This window comes from Miniopterus natalensis, chromosome 1 (genome assembly GCF_054644295.1).
Source record: "Miniopterus natalensis isolate mMinNat1 chromosome 1, mMinNat1.hap1, whole genome shotgun sequence".
Lineage (NCBI taxonomy): Eukaryota > Metazoa > Chordata > Mammalia > Chiroptera > Miniopteridae > Miniopterus > Miniopterus natalensis.
The window spans coordinates 33391608-33409110 of record NC_142081.1 but is presented as its reverse complement, the minus strand read 5'-3'; the positions used below and the strand labels follow the sequence as shown (position 1 = coordinate 33409110).

Below are 17503 nucleotides of genomic sequence, written 5' to 3'. Positions count from 1 at the left end.
TGTTATTAGCAGTGTTATCATTTGAGAAGTTGAATTGTTTAAGTTTAAAGTTATCATCACTTCAGCTGTACTAGTTTCTATCACCCAAACCCTCCTCAGGATTTCCTATATGTATGCAAAACAGAGTTCTGTTTCCACCCATGGAGAATTAACTGCTACAGAAATTGTCTCCCTCCCCCTGCTGTAAACAACTGGAACACTGGACAAGATGTATTAGATAACTGTTTGCAGGCATTGGACAACAGGCACTTCAGGGCTGTGATTCCTAAAAGAAGGGAAATAAAGGAGGGAAGCATCTTCCCCTCATCTTATTGCCTGAAGGCAGTTTCCAGGCACATGCACAGGGACGAGCAACCAGACAGCCCTGTGATCTCACTGATTGCAGTTGAGGCAGCTACAGCTAGGATTTGTGAGGGAGAGCACCAGAGGTGAGGAGGCTTCCTAGGGAGAAAGAGTTCTGGATAGCTGCAGAGGATGCCCCTTGAGCCCTGGGATAAGTACTCTTTGCTCATGTGTAGGACAAAGCTTCACAGGGTGGAAAAAGAACCACTGGAAAGCAATAGGTCAAATCATTTCTGCAACTCACAAAGGGCTGAGGATTAGTTCATGTTTCCACCTGCAGAGTGGAACAACCTTATGAAACAAGGAAAATAGGATAGAGTCTGCAGAGGAGTATCACTTAAGTAACGATACTGAATTATCCCTAGATCAAAGTCTGCTCTGGACTTGCCCTAACAGAGCTGAAAAGCAAGCCTTGAGAGAAAAAACTGATCTAAGTAACTTAACTACTTGCCACAGTGCACCTTTAACAAAATCCAGCATCCCAAAACAAAACTAAGTGTCCAGCATCCAATAAAAAGTTACTAGAAATACCAAAAAGCAGTAAAATATGACCTATAGTGTATGTGTGTGTGTGTGCATGGGGGGAGGGGTCATTTAATAGAAACAAACCCCTGAAACTACAGATGGAATTAATAGACAAGAAGGTTAAAACAACTGCTATAATTATATTCCTTATGATCAAGAGTATAGAGGAAAACATAAACATGTTCAAAGAAATGAAAATACAAAAAAGACTCAACTAAAACTTCCAAAGGTGAAAAATGAAATGTCTTCAGTGGAAAATGCAACTGATTGAGGTAACAGTACATTGAAAACTGAGGAAGAAAAGATCAGTGAACTTAAAAAACATAGCAATAGAAAGTATCCAATATAAGGCAGAGAGGAAAATGAAAAAAATGAAGACAGCCGCTGTAAACTGTGGAAGAATACCAAGTGGTCTCAAATATGTGTAATCAGTGTCTTAGAAAAGTGGTGGGGAGGAGAGGGAAAAAAGAATGGCTATAATTTTTTTCAAATTGTTGAAAATAATAAAACCAATATATAACATGGTCAATGAACCCCAAAGAGAAGAAACATAAGGAATACCATAGGAAGACACATCACAGTCAAATTGCTGAAAACAAAAATGAAAATCTTGAAAGCACCCAAAAAAAAAATGAGGCAATATGTGCAAAGGAACAAAGACTGAAATACCAAAAACCTTATCAGAAACACTTCAAGCCAAAAGGCAGTGGATCAACATCTTTAAAGTACTGGAAGGGAAGGACAGAAGGATGGAGCAAAAAAGGGAGACAGTCACCCTAGAATTCTATACCTAGCATAAATATCTGTCAAAAATGAAAAAAAAAATCTATTTTAAACAAACAAACCTATAAATAATGCCAGCAAACCAGCACAAGAAATATTAATTTTTCAGGCAGAAGAAAAAAGATACCAGATGGAAATTTGGATTTACATAACGTACTTTAGATGTGGCAAAGATGAGGTTAAATATAAAAGACCTTTCTTATTTTTTATCTCCTTAAAGATAATTTGCTAGTTAAAACAAATGAATAATAATGTATGGGATTTATAACACATATAGAAGTAAAATGTTTGACAGTAACATTAAGGGCAGGAGGGAGGAAATTGTAAGATTCTTGCATTGTTTATCCTGGGAATGCAAGGTTGGTTTATCACTAAAAAAACAGTCAATGTAATTCAGCACATCTACTGACTAAAAAGAATACCATATAATCATCTCAATAGATACATAAAAAGCACGCATAAAGAAATAGCAGGAAAGAGTTCTTCCATGTCACCATGTGACTCAGCAACTATCTTTTAGGTATTTACCCAGGAGAAATGAAAACAGTATTCAAAGCCTTGTTCATGATAGGCAAAAACTGGAAATAATGTCAATATCCATCAGCTAATGATGGATAAACAAATCATAGTATATCCATACAATGAAATACCACTAATAAATAGAAAAAGGAACAAATTATGTACCTATACAGACAACATAGATAAATCTCAAAAAGTTTTGGTAATTTAAAGAGGCCAGTACAAAAGACTATACATTAAGTTTTCATTTATATATTTTAGAAAAGATCTAACTCTAGTGACACAAAACAAATCAGTGGTTGTTGGGAAAGAGGAAAGGAAGGGGGATTGGCTGCCAGGAGACCTGAGGGGACTGGGATGATGGAACCTTTCTATATCTTGATTGAAGAGATAGTTACATGATGATATTCATTTGTCAACACTCATCTAATTGTGCACTTAAAATTGGTGAACTTTATTAAATGTAAATTATACTTAAGTAAAGCTGATTTTTAAAGTATGCAAAACAGGTTTTATAAACTACATTTGAGGGTTTGATGATAATCTTCGTGGGAGTAAATAGTGTGGTGAGTACCTCAAGAAGCTCACGTAATCTTATGCTGAGATAATACAGCAGCCCATATGTACACTGGGATGTTCAGTTATGGAGACTTCAAAATGAATGTAGACCTGCAGATCCATGTTCAGAGTGGGATAACCAGGAGAGTAAGGGATTGGGAGCCATGTGGTTTGAAGAAAATCAGAAATGAGAGAGGTTTCACTAAGAGAAGGAAATACTGTAGTGAGGTACAAACCAGCTGTCTCTAGATACTTGTATGGGCCTTGGAATCCACCCCCCTCCCCCCGCCCTGAAAGTTCTGGCTATAGGGAAAAGGTTTTCCAGTTGTTCACATTTGGCAACTTTTTGGACTGAATGGTATTGGCAAGGATGGTATGCGGTCAAGGAGATTCTAGAAAGTTTTGAATAATATGCCTCAGTTTCAACTTGTGTTAATACTTTTAAACTGTCTACTGTGGCTGCACAAATGACTTAAATTCATTGGCCTTCCTGATTTCTCCTGCTTAGTCTCTCTGCCCCAGCTGACAGTGTTGATTACCATTTGTTTTTGTAACCCATTCTTACTAATTTTACTTGCATACGATGCCATATTTTCCTGGTTCTCCTCTCCTGTTATGGTTCTTCATTTCTGATGATGGAAATAGGGTTTGATAGGTGGCTGAACTACATTGCTTTCAAAATGTTTCCCAAAGCTATGATCTCATAAATTAGGTTATGAAAGTTTATGTAAACCCCCTCCCCCAAACTTGGAAATTCTTTTCTTAAAAAAGCAATGGAGTATAATGACAGAGTGTGCACTGCAGTGTAGACTTGCACTAAGAAAATCACTTACCTTCTCCAAGTCAGTTTCCTTATTTCACAAAATGGGGATAATTATACCTATGTTACGTCATGGTTGTGTGCACTAAATGATTGAGTAAAATAATACACATAAAAATGCTCTACCTTGAAAAAGCACTCTATGTGCAGAAATTATCACTAATTTGGTTATTAAGGTGCAGACATTTATTTTATAAATCTCTTTTGGGTTTCTTATTTTCAGAGTTTATGCAAGCAGAGGATTTTATACCTGTAGACTGTTAATCTAGTTAAACTTAACACATAAATATATGACTGAAGAGTGTTAGCTTTTCAAGTACTGTAAATGAGACTTGTCTACTCTGGTTGCATAATTTTATTTTTGAAAAGTTGCTTTGATATGTGGTATCTTTAGGGTTTACCATTCAGCACAGACTTCATCCACTAGGTAGCAACACATTTTTTTTGGTAAAATTTATTTCTATTCTGTCTCTTCTCAAAAAATTAGAGTCAGGGCTCTTTATTTTTTTATTTTATTTTATTGTTTTAAATATATCTTTATTGATTTCAGAGAGAGGAAGAGAGAGGGAGAGAGAGAAACATCATTGATGAGAGAGTCATCATTGATCGGCTGCCTCCTGCACGTCCCCAACCGGGGGATTGAGCCTGCAAACTGGGCTTGTGCCCTGACCAGGAATCGAACCGTGATCCCCTGGATCCTAGGTCAATGCTCAGCCACTGAGCCACACCCGGCTGGGCAAATGCTCTTTATTTTAAGGATCAATCTAGAGGCAGAGTCCTAAGGCAAAATCTGTCCTTTCATTTGTCTTCCTTTAGCTAGACAGCAAGTCTAATAACACAGTATTGACCCTGGTCACTTTTAGCTGCAGTTCTAGGAGTTTTGTTCCACGGCGTCACCCAAGGAATAAACATTGTGTTATTTACTGATAGACTTTCTAATCAATGGTAATAATCTTAATGATTTCATAACCAAATCAGATCTGAATCCCACTATACTCAATATCAAGCCATTTTACTTTCCTAGTGAGTTTTGATTATATATAAATGGATTGTCTACAGATTTTCCACATCAGACTGTTATCCCTGAGATGTTCCAGTGCTGTTGTTGTCACCACTGGATTCTTGTTTATATGATATCCCTATTTTGAATACATTTGAATTCTCATCAAATATAGCCAGAATGTAAATGTTTTAAGATAGAATATACATAGGAGAAAGCATTTTTGTGAAAAATACCTTTGATTCATTTTTGTTAGTGACTCATTTCATCTGAGGATTGTTCAGAAGGTTATTGCACAATGCTAGATGCTCTGATTCTTTTATCCAAGGATTTAATAACCTAGTGACTCAAGCTTTCTTTACTTGCCCCAAATTTCTTTTAAGCACCAGACAACAAACAAATATTGGTGAACATGTAAGAACTCAGGATATATAATGTCTGTGAGCCCTTACTGAAGAAATTACCAGAAGACAAATTTCAGCCAAATAGAAGGTGAATGGAGACTCTCTGGCAAAGAGACTTGCATCTAATCATTGAATTCATTGTGCTCTGTAGAACTAAAACAAGAGTGATTGCCACAGAATAGGATGTAAATGTTATGAAGTCAGACAATGTAGAAATAATTAGTAAAATAAAAGGGAGAGGAGAAAAGGTGAGAGGTAGTGTGTGATGCTAATATCCTCAGATTTTATAGCTGGGAGACAAAAACTATCATTTAAAACAGAAAGATATAAGTATTCAAAGGTTTAAAAAAATCAAACAGCAAGAAACATTATAAAGTCAATTAAAAGTGTGTGTGGGAGGATGGTAAGAGGAAATGAATTATTGCCCTTATTAGAAAGTTAATGAGTGCAACCATGTTTATGTAGTTGTATATATAAAAGTAACCACAAAAATCGAAATACAACTCTTCTGAGTAATCATATAAAATAAAGAACATAAGGCAAAGAAAACAGACCATAATGTGAGGAGGTTTTAAAAAGACACTGCAGAAGCTCAGAAACCAAATTAAAAATAAACAAACCACTTACAGTAAGTAGCATTTGCCTGCTCACTAAAATTTATTTGTAACGCTCAAATCAATACTTGTGGTACTTTCCCAGTCAATTTTGGGCATGAACAGCATAATGAAAAATCTGAGTTGCCAGCTGAGGTGGAGCAAGGCAACACTCTGCCTTTTTGCTTCAATTTTCATACTATAAACAGTTAATTATTTGTAAGAAATGTGTATTAAACAAGGTGTCTTTAAACAGAAACACGTATGAAACAAGTTTACATATTGATCAGTTGACAAAAATGTTGTGACCAATGGCTCAAGGAACCTAACCCTGTATTTCCTCTAGGTATTCACTAATTCCGTGTTTGCACCAAGTTTGCAGAATGTAACTATGGTAACTAACAAAAATTGACTGTACTTAGGGCTGAATCTAACAAAAGATGTGCAAGATTTGTACACTGAGAACTATAAAACATTGCTAAGAGATAGGACATATCTCTAAATATGTGAAGAGATATACTATGTGCATAGGTCAGAAAACTCAATATTGGTGTCAGTTCTTCCCAAATTGATTTGTAAATCCAACACACTTCCAGTGAGAATTCCAGCAGGCTTTTTAAAAATTGATATTTCCTGGAAAATGCAGAAACCTAAAAATGGCAAACCATTTTGAAAAAGAACAGAATTGGAATACTTATACTTACTGACTTCAAGACTTTTTAAAGCTACAATAATCAACACAGTGTGGTACCGATGAAAAGATATATAAATAGATCAACAGAATAGAGCCCAGAAATAGAAATGCTAATTAAAAGCACAATAACGTGCCCAGTTGGCATGGCTCAGTGGTTGAGCGTCACCCTATGAACTAGGAGGTCACAGGTTCGATTCCCAGCCTGGGCATAGGCCCAGGTTGCAGGCTGAATCCCCAGTAGGAGGCGTGCCGGAGGCAGCCAATCAGTGACTCTCATCATTGATATGTCTATCTTTCCCTTCCTCTCTGAATTTAAAAAATAAAACAAACCCTCTAAAATTTTTTTTTAAAAAGCACAATCATGTCATTTTTCACAAACCAGGCAGTACAGACCATAACACTTAATAACTCCTTGTAAGTGTGGGGGAAACCCACTCTCATACATATCTGGTAAGAATTTAAATTGGTATGACTTCTATGAAAAGTAGTTTGACAATAACTTTCAATATTGAAAGTACACATACCATTTGATCCAGCAATTTTATTTCTAGGAATTTACCTTATAGATATATCCTTCCATATGCAAAATGAATACATGGATGTTCATTGCAGCATTGCTTATAAAAATAGAAAAAAATAATTAAATAAATTAAAAATGAGATTTATTGGATAAATAAGGCTATATCTATGCATGAAAAAGACTGATACAGCACTAATAGGTAGGGATATAGACCATTCTACAAGTTATACTGTTAAATGAAAGAAGCAGGGAACAGAATGCTGTGCACAGTATGCTGTCTTTTCTTATGTATATTCGGTGCTAGTATAGACACAGATTTTCCCTAAAAGGATCCACATGAAACTGACTCAGGTCTGGGGTTGGAAGGAACATACTACTTACTGGTGATATTTGGTACTTTGTTGCACATATTACCTAATTAAAAATATTCTTTGCCTTAGAAATCAATCAAGGACCTGGAGGACCTTACAAAAGTAAGTATTAACTTATCCAATAGAGATTATAAATGTTTTAGTAATTAATAAATAGCTGAGTATAATAGTAGTTATTGTGTGTTGGACACTGTACTCTGGATCCTTTATAAACATCATCTCAGTTTTCCAATAACCCTTCAAGGTAGCTGTGGAACTTGACAGGTTAAGAAATAGATTCACAATATTACCCAAGGACACACAGATAATAAGAGCCCTTTTAAGAAGTTCAGTTGAATGAGACTGGAAGAGTAACATCCAAACTATTTATCTAACCTTCTACCGGTACCATTTATGAATGGCATGTATGGCAGACCACACAAGTTAGTTACATGTACATTTCCTGTACTTCCAAGGAAAGATAGCTATTGTCTTACTTAAAATTTTTTATATTAGGATTGGAACTTGCATGATTCCAGCAGGCTCACCATCTTGAAAATACCAACTGCCAAGATAAATGTTGTCTTTAGAGAGTAAATATTTTCATGTTTCTATATAACTATGATGTGGCCTTCTTGAACTGGTTTTATTCCATAAAGAAAATGAGATTCCTCAGCAGATGGACAAATTTTAGATCTAAGCCAAGCCTTAAAAATAAAATCCAAGTAAAGTGAGGGGGGAAAAATTGAAAACATCCCCTCTTTTAAATGAGAGCTTTTGCTTCTATCATTTTACATAATTAATAGGGTTTTGTATTTTGTTTTATTTTGAGCAAGGGTAAATTTAGTCTTTTCATTCTTCAGTACTCAAGGGATCTCTTTGACAGCTGATAAAATGGCCTATATATTAAAATAATTATATGGCAGGTCTTTGGTTATCTTAGTATAAAATCGATTTCTGTCAGATTCAGTTTATAGCATCTGGAAGTTTGCCTGCTCATGGCAACAAATTAGGGCTTGAATTTACTATTCACTCACTGTGACATGTAGCTTATGGTAGACTATGTATTTTTTATCCAGTACTCTTTAGAAACAGGTATACCTTGTTTATCCAGTAAATGCATTATTTAAAAAGAAGTATGTAAATGAATTATTTATTGAACAATGAATTTTACTTTTTCAACTTCATCATTTTGCAGAATGCTCTATTTTTATTTATAATTCTTATTTATTAGGGTTCATTGTTTCAATTAACTTTGTTTCCTGTGTCAAGTAGCTCATATATATGCAAATAGTTATTCAGATTAGAAGATGTTAGATGTTGCAGCAGATTCACGTGTATTCTTTAAAGCATTGTCCATGACCAATTAAATATCTCCTCATAAAGTTTACCAACACCTGTTCTTACGTGAGATAGCATGCAGTTAGGTATCTTTCCCTCTCTTTCTTAGTCTTAAGGTGTACAACAGAGAGAAATCTCACCATTGTTTTAATTTTCACTGAAATAATTGTCATTTGAAAATATATTGTATCTTCTTCACTTCTTCCTATGCCCCTTCTTGCTCGTGTCCGGGACCATAAAATGTTCAAAAGCAAATACGCAGCTGTTTTGAACAGTGAATTTGTTGGAGGCCAATTTCTCTACCTCTTAGCAGACAAGTGTGGTCCCCACCCTTTTCCAGATGGCTGTAGGGTGGTCCTTGTTGCAAGGTTAGATCCTCTGGTAGCGAGCAGTTCTGATGTCTGCCGTGTGCGTTGAGATGGGTGAAGCTCCAGAGCCCTGGCTTGAACTCCCAGGACTGTGCCCCTTCCTTATCCTTCCCTGCTTTGTGGGGACTGCCACTGGGAGTCAGTGAGGGGAGATGTTTCCCAGGTCTGCACTAAGGTGTATACTTTGTTTTGTTTATTTTTGTTTAAAATATTACAGATGTCCCTTTTTCTCCCCAATGACCCATTCCACCCCATCCCACCCCCCTCCCCAGTCCCTCTCCACACCATTGTCTGTGTCCTTGGGTCGTGCATATGTGCATATAAATTCTTTGGTTAATCTCCCCCCCATCAGCCTCCTCCTTCCCTCTGAGATTCGTCAGTCTGATCTGTGCTTCCATGTCACTGAATCTGTTCTGTTCATCAGTTTATTAAGTTATTTAGATTCCACATATAAGTGAGATCATGTGATGTTTTTCTGTGCCTGGCTTATTTTGCTTTGCATAATATTCTCCAGGTCCTTCCATACTGCAGCTGTAAAGAAGAAGGTGTGTACTTTCAAAGTCACCATTAGAGATAGGCTGTCATTTTTGGTGACTAGTGCACACAATGTCGTTGGGAATGTAACATGTTAATGTATATAGACATGTGTCCCTGGGTGGGAATACTGCACTTCACCACTACTTCCAAAAGAAATGAGACAAAGTAACTGAAAGAGGAGATTGCACATTAGGGTAGCTTAATAGGTTTTAAAAGTACAGAAATAATCTATACAAACTTGAATCTGAACCTTTCATTGTTCCGTACTTTGTGATAAACTGGGTGCATATAGAGGTAGCTGAAGCATCTTTGCCCTTAGACAGCAATGACTTTCCTGGACACAGGACCAGCAATTGTAAGATAACAAAACTGAGATACAGGGACTTAAGTAATGTGCCCAGCCCCACAGCCAGTCATTGGTGGAGTGGGCATTCAGCCTGACCAATACTGTCAACCATGCAATATACCCCATGAGTTGAAGGCTGGTTTAAAAAGACAGAAGTTGCTGCCCTCAAGGAGCTTTCCATCCCGTGTGAGTGGGGGAGTTCCTGGGACAGATCTCCACAGGCACATGAAGGTGTCTTGCCCAGCTCTCCACTGCAGCACACGGTGTGCTATGTTTCATGAACTATACCTGAGTCAGGTCATCCCTTGTGAACTGGTACACCACCGACCAAGTTCACCCTCGATGGAGTTAGGAGTGCCTCCAAATTAGAAACAGGGTCTCCCCAGACATTCCTACCCTCTGTGCCCTCTGTGTGTGTTGAATTGACTGCCTCTGCCCTAGCCCGTCCAGCACTGTGCATGTAGTAAGTTCTTTGCCAAGGTTTATCGAATAAATAGCTCAGTGAGCTGATCCCAAATGGGCATGGGAATGGCCCGTTACCAAGTTCAAAGCCATTGCCTCTAACAAACAGACTTTTCATTTATTTATTTATTTATTTACTTACTTACTTACTGCACAAAACACTGTTGATCTTGATGAAAGCCAAGTTAGCATTTTGTGACTTTCTAATCATAGCTGTGATTTGGGCACTCGTTTGAAATATGGACTATTGAAAAGATAGAATACTTTAAAGAGTATGTTCATGCAAAAATAAATTATGGATTCCTTTAGCCACTTCCTCTGTTTAGAAATAGCACTCATACATATTTTATACATAAATTGACAAGGCTGGCAGAGACCTCATCTTCCCTATAGCAGTTTGAACCGGACTGATTGAGGATTTATTGCCTAATTATACTTGTCAGCCTGACATAAAAGTCATTAGTTCTGGAAAAACATGTTTATCACCCAGGAGTATCTCTAATTAATATAGTCAATATCTAACATATATTTAAAGCTAAACAGAGTAGTAATCTCCAAAGCATATGTTAGAGACTAGGAGGAGCTGATGGTAAACCCCCTTGGGCCATGAAACTGCTCTCGGTGCAGGTTTGTATTGCAGGAGAGATGATCCCATGTTACGCATTGTTCCCTCTTCTTTGAATACGGCGAAGTAAGTGCTATGGACGTCAACTCCCTCTGCTGATGAAATGTAAAGGTAATAACTAAAAACTCAGAGCGGTTATGTGATTTGATTAGAGTTGGTGAGTGACTCAAGTAGGATTCAAACCTGAGGCCCAGTGTGTTGTTTTCTCAATATCAGATCTACTAGCCAAGTTGATCTCTGCAGTGTCCACACGTGGTCTTCCTCTCTCCTCCTAAAAGTACATGTAAACTTGGAGTTCAGCAGGACAAACCAGGTAGTCATACTGAGACAACCGTCTGGCACAAATGTTTTCTTTTGCCTGACGTTCAGTGGATAGCTCAGTGAAGCAGTGCACTGCCAGTCACTGCACGGGGCAGTTGTCATGCCCCCATATTTGCTGATAGCCTCTAGTACCCCCCACCCCTACACTGCCCAGCACCACAGTGTACACAGTGCCACATAGTAAAATCATTTCAGCAGTTATTGCCAAGCTGCTGTGCAGCTCACAGCAAACTCATTCATTTGCTCACAAATGTGCACATTTCTGCCATAAACATAAACATCAGAAGTTGTTTTTGAATAAAAAATGTTTGATTCATTAGCGTTATTGAGTCCTGCCCCCAAACAGATTCCATTATTAGGTTTTCCCACACCAATTAAAATATAGTTTCTGCAGCAGTGCACCCTGTCATAGAATGCTTATACTTAGTAACCAGGGTGACTGTGAGAGGCCAATGTAGTTATTTTCCATTTTATCAGGTCCTTTCTGCAGCAATAGTTTTGTAGTTATTTACTTAAATTGTATAATGTGCTGAAATATTAACTTACAGATTAGAATTAACGGTTAAAGTGGCTGAAAATAAACCTGCCTAATACATGCAGACTAATTGGCCAGGGAGCCTGTGCTTACTCTACCATGCCTTCTATAAGTGCGGGTTGTGGGCATCATTTCGAAGGCTAGTGAGAACATAAGCCTGTATGATGTTTCTTGGTGGAACCCCAAAGACAGGCCACTGGCTCCCCGAGGAGCATGACCAGGACATTTCCTAGGTCTCTCCCTAGCAGGTGGGCTATCAGAGCATCTCCAACTTCTTTCTGAGGGGTTCTGTCAGACTCTGAAGGCTGGGGTGCAGTGAAGAGCATTACAGAAAACTGCTGTATTTGGGCAAGTGACGCAAAGCTCTTCAGGGCAGCTCTGTGAAAACTTGAGATCCATCTGGAAAAGGTTCCTTCAGTACCTAAGCCACACCAGGTGTCTCTTTTGGGAGGCAAAAACAACACTAATTATATCTACTTATGAAGGAAAGAAAGTATGCTGTTTCCAAAAATACTTTCATTTGCTTTATTAAGATGCTGTGTAACCAGGAACAGTGGCTGCAGTTCTGTAATAGGCAGCATCCAGGACATCAAGACGAGGGATTGTTAAGACCTTGAGTCATTTGGTTCTAAGACATGGTAACAGAAACTTAGATATGGATTTGAAGAAAAAGAATCTCATTTCATTTGAAACTCAGATTCACACACACACACGTGCATGTTGCATTCCCTTTAACGAGGCTGAGTCTAGTTTAGTAAGGAATGCCCCATTGGTATACATAATACATGTGATTTGCAAAGTTTGGCTTCACACCTTCTAACTTGACTAATTATTTTCTTCTCCTCTCTTCTTCCTAGTATCTCTTCTATTCGTCCTCCAAATTTGTAAGGACTAAAAATTGTCCTTACACTCTTGGTGGCTTTTGCCTCCTCTGAAAAGGCTTTGAATGCTGTCCAGATTCCTTTTTTATATTAACTTATAAATACTTATTTTATAATATAACTACTAATATAAAATTTTCTTCATATCTCAGTCATCCAATAACTGAAGATTATCTTGGTAAAAATATATATTTGCTCTAACCGCAGACAACCTCTTAGCATGCATTGAGGAGCACACGAAACTTCCTTTAGAAACACAGCCCCTGCTCCGTGTAAAAGCACTTTGCTACCCATACCTGTCCCATGCCCTTGGGTGTGGGGAAGGTGAGCACACAAATCACCATAATGTTTTATGTGACTTATCATAAATACTAACAAATCAGGAAAATTGCCCTTGCACCAATAGGCCTTAAGAACGGATTGGTTCAGTGTTCTTTTGTTGTGTAGTTAACTACTGTAAAACTTAGTGGTTTAGCAAAAACCAGTCAATTTTGTTCATAATTTTGCGAGGGTCAGTAATTTGGGAAGGACACACATGGGCAATTTGTTTCTGATCCACATGGCAAATGCCGGGGCAGCTGAAACTGAAGGACTCATTTCCAAGGGGTCTCCTTCACTCACAAGTCACTTTAGTCCCCAGGGAATCTCCTCCTAGCTTAGGTTTCTTATGTAATGGCTCAGGATTCCCAAGAGCAAGTGTTCAAGGGTGGCAAGGGGAAGCTGCAAGGCTTTTTCTGACCGAGCCTTGAAGTCCCACATGTCACTATGCTGCATTCTGTTGGTTAACAAGTTACTAAGGGCAGCCCAGATTCAAGGGAAGATGAATTAGATTACCCCTAATCTCCAAAGCAGAAAGTTATGGGCTGGCTAACTATCTTATGGGCTATCAAGGAGCTGATTGTGAAACTCCTTTGGGGAATAAATCAGTTTTGCAGTTACTGGTTACCCAACAACTACTTTGTATTTGAGGAGAAAAAGTGAAATGTTGCATATGGTTTCTTCTGTTTTGTTTTCTATATTTGCCTTAATGCAGTAAAATTAGTGAGCCTGGCTTTGACTCACCATTAGGTTAAGTATGATGTAAATAATGCTAATTGTATATGGACAGCATTGGGGAGAGGGTTCCAAGATGACACGAAGCTTTTAAGTTGGAGTGATTGGGAGTATGGTTGTGCTTTTGACTGAAATAGGAAACCCAGGAGGCAAGTAACAAAATACCCAACCAAAGGCAACCTAAAATGCTCATTTTTCTCATAGAAGTTTGGGGTAGGTAGAACTCAAAGAAGTTTCAGATATGGTAGAACTCAAAGATGTCAGGACCCAGCCTGCTTTTCTGAGAGTCTTTGACCTTCCTCTCATGTTGCAAGATAGCACCTCAGCTCCAAGCATCGCATTAATTTTTTATTGACAGAAAGGAAAGGATCTCTCCTGATGTCTCCCATCCCCAGGAGCTCCACACTGGTCAGGATTGGGTCATGTTTCCATGTGCTGGCTTCAGAGGAGACCAAGGGAGCTGGTAATGGATGCTCGGGCTTTTTCATGAGAAGCCAGCTCTGCTAATAGGGAGAAAGGCATTAGGTAGGGAACCAACAATGTCTGCCACAGTGATGAATTCCATTTTCTCTCCCTACACAGTGGCTAAGGGCTCACTTAGTAGACTTATAGAGCTTGAACTGAATGGGCTAAATCATAACTATGATAAATTAGTATTTTCTGGAAGCCAGTTTCTCAGTGGGCTCTTTCCCCTTTACTTTGTGATTGAGAGCTAACCCCTCTGCTTCTCAACAAATAAAATATTTTATTTCCCTTACACTTTTAAAATATGAATGAAAGCTCTTTGGCTGCCATGAAGACATGTATCTGTCCCATTATGCATTGTACAGGATTGCCTTTCTCGTATCATTACAAGTTATATGTCTTCCTAAGTGCCTTTATGTGTGTGTGCACATATGAATTTGTAAAAGGAAGAAAATTCCATAGACATTATGAACCATGTTTGTTTTAGAATCTGGAGGCTCAGAACTAGGACAACCAATTCTAGCTGTTCCCCTGAATGGCAGAGGATGGCTGAACTGAGCCAAGCTGAGCCCGTGGCATAAGCAGGGTAATGCTCAGAAAACACCTTCAGCTAGAGAAAAAGTGTCTTGGCTCAGAAAGGGCATGGTTTGGGCATCTGGGATTGCAGAGTAGTGCTTCAATTCCTAAGCTGGATAAAGTTGGAATCCTTTATTCAGTAGGTCTGTAATTGTAATTGCCTAATCTGTAATTGTCCAATTGTGATATTTTTAACTGGATAAAATTCACATGTAATAAAGTGGTGCTAAGAGTGTCACTAATGGTACCTTTGCTGGTGAAAGTGGGAGGAGGAGGGGAAGACCTGAGGAACGAAGCTCTGAATTTCATCTTGTATCTGAAGCAGTTTATGTTTTCATCTGACATTCATTGAGTGTCTACGTGCCCACAGTGCTGAGGATGGAAGAAAAGACAAGACCAGGTCTGCCTCTGAGGCACTGGCAGTGTTGCGAGAGGGAGTCAGCAACCCTGCCTTCTCTTAACAATAGAGAAGTGAATGTGGGAAATCACTATTGTCTACCAGGCAAGCTGGTTGGGCTGGTTTTCCTTATGATTTTAAAGTGTTTAATTTCCAAATTTGAGTTGGTATAGTAAAATCACATTATGTTACAGTAATTTTGTTTGAACTGAGTTATAGTGAGTGTCAAGAGAAGGGCTTACCTACTCTGATATTTCAGAAATAGATTTCAGGTAACTTGGTGCCTTGGGGAAATTTTTATTTCCATATAGTACCTGGAATGATTGACTCAAGTCAGTGAATCTGTAATATACTGAAAGCCGTATTTCTGAAAGTCCTGTTTTAAATGCTACAAGTATTGTTGAAAAATTGATACTTCTAACCAAAATAAAAAAGCTTAGTTAATGTCTTATATACTTCCAGAAAGAAAGCAAAAACTGATATCAAGCTTAAACTCTCTTCTTAGCTTCTCCTAACCACACAAATCTGGCCCCACTCTAGACTTTAATATACAAACAAGACTGTGTGAGTCTTAATTCATGTCGTCAGGGGAATTGGACACCTCTCCCAGTGGTAACCTTAGGTGTCCTGGTTTTGACTGCCACCTTTTGCTCCAAATCTCAATCCTGGCTTGAATCTCAGGCTTCTAGGGCCTGCTCATCTCCATGCTTGTCCTCCCTGTGGGTGCAGCCTATTTGGGCCCCAGGGCACCGGCTCTCAGGGCTCTTCATGGGTAGGCCTCCTCTCCTGGATCAGCACTAACAGAGGAACATACATCACTGCGGAGTGAGTGAGAAGTGCTTGCACACCTCGTTCCTCTGCCATCCCTGCCATAGGGCAATGCATTGCCTGCTGGCTGGGCCATTTACCACCTTCCAGAACTGATTTCTCCCTGCAGAATCTCTTCCCACTTCCCAGTCTTTCCCAAATCCAGAGGCTTCCGGAACAACATAGCCCTAGGCTAGGACTTCCTTAATCAAAAAGTCTCAGAAAAAGTGTTTTTCTAATCCCAAAGCATCCACCTTACTAACCCTAGTGATGCAGGTTTAGCCACATTAAAAAAAAAAAAAAAATGGCAGAAGTTTGAAATTGTAAACTTTATTCAATGGGCTCAATATTCAAGGTGTCCTGGGTCAGGCATTCAAAGCCTCAGAGCCCCTGTGCCTTCTTCCCTGTTTGGGGTTCGCCAGCAGGGGTCCACCTACAATTTTGTGCTTTACTTTCCTGTGGGCAGTTCCAAGGTATGGTGTCACTTCCCCTAAAAATATACTTTTTAATATATTATACAGGCTTATAATAGTTCGAGACAGAACAACAATTTTAGAATAAAATACCTTAGAAGAATTGGGTCCAGTAACAACTTAGGGCCTATAAAAGGGCCATTTCTGGTGTCTGTGAGAGTTGCACAGAGGTGGCTGGGCATGTCCAGGCTGTGTGAGGTCCTGGTTGAGCACAGGAAGTCTTCCTGGGGCACCAATGTCCCAGCAAATTTGGAAGACTCATTTAAATGTTAAAACGACAAACATGCTATGGAGTAGAATACAAAGTTTGTAATAATTTTAAGGTAAGATGTTTTAGGCATGAGAAGCTTCACTTCAGCACTGCTGTCCCAGATGGCTCCAGGGGGTCAATTAAGGCAACTTTGGTAGAAGTTTGAGAAATATGGTGCTTAAGAAAGTACCATCATACAAAAATGCGTAATTTTTTAAAAGGTGTGTTATGGCATTGGTTACTCCTTATTCTGCAGATAATTGGTAAACCACGGACATTCTTATTTTCTTATTTTATGTAACGTGTGCCAAAAAAGTTGTTTGAGTTGATGCATTTGTAAATTCAATACTTGTAAATGCAATAAGCACTTTTTAAGAAACTATAAAATAAATTCTTGTATAAATAATTACTCCCTGGTTATTAGTTTTGTATGTTTGAGTTTAATAAAATTATTTTTCTTAAAGTGGGTTTTTTCACTTATCTGTAAAGATAAACATCCACTCATCTTAAATTGGAAATAGTTCTTTATTAATTTGGCTTTCAAAAAATGTCATTTTATCAATACCATTGAATTTATCTCACTCATGCCAATAAAAATTTAAGATGATGTTTATTGCTAAAGTTGAGTAGTATAAGAAGTATTTTTTAGATTCCTGACCATATTAAATATATAAGTTTTTCACTTCTAATATTTGTTTTGTTGTACATGCTTCATTCAGTTCAATCGTGCAGTTTCTCAGGGCAGCTGATTAAATAAGCGTGGAATGAACCAGGCTAATCCTCAAACTTGGTTTGGGATGTTGTACTCTTGATTACTCTAAGCAATTATATTAGAAAATATAAATGTTCAGGCATTTTCATTTACATGCTGTATGTGTCCAGCTACTTCCAAATGCTTTCTTGCGCTTCATACATATCATCTTCAGTAAGTGTTTAATAGGGTAGGCTTATTAAAGTT

General features: G+C 38.2%; 1 protein-coding gene across 2 annotated transcripts in view; it reads left to right on the top strand.

The window, feature by feature from the left end:
* PELI2 (pellino E3 ubiquitin protein ligase family member 2) overlaps positions 1-17503 on the top strand; it is a 153958-nt gene that overhangs the window by 117393 nt on the left and 19062 nt on the right. The window contains exon 3 of one of the 2 annotated variants that reach the window (XM_087820266.1): positions 7199-7231. The exons of the other annotated variant lie outside the window; for it this stretch is intronic. Within the exon in view, the coding sequence (XP_087676392.1) occupies positions 7199-7231 (33 nt within the window). The remainder of the gene's footprint in view (positions 1-7198; positions 7232-17503) is intronic. 2 annotated transcript variants of the gene reach the window in all.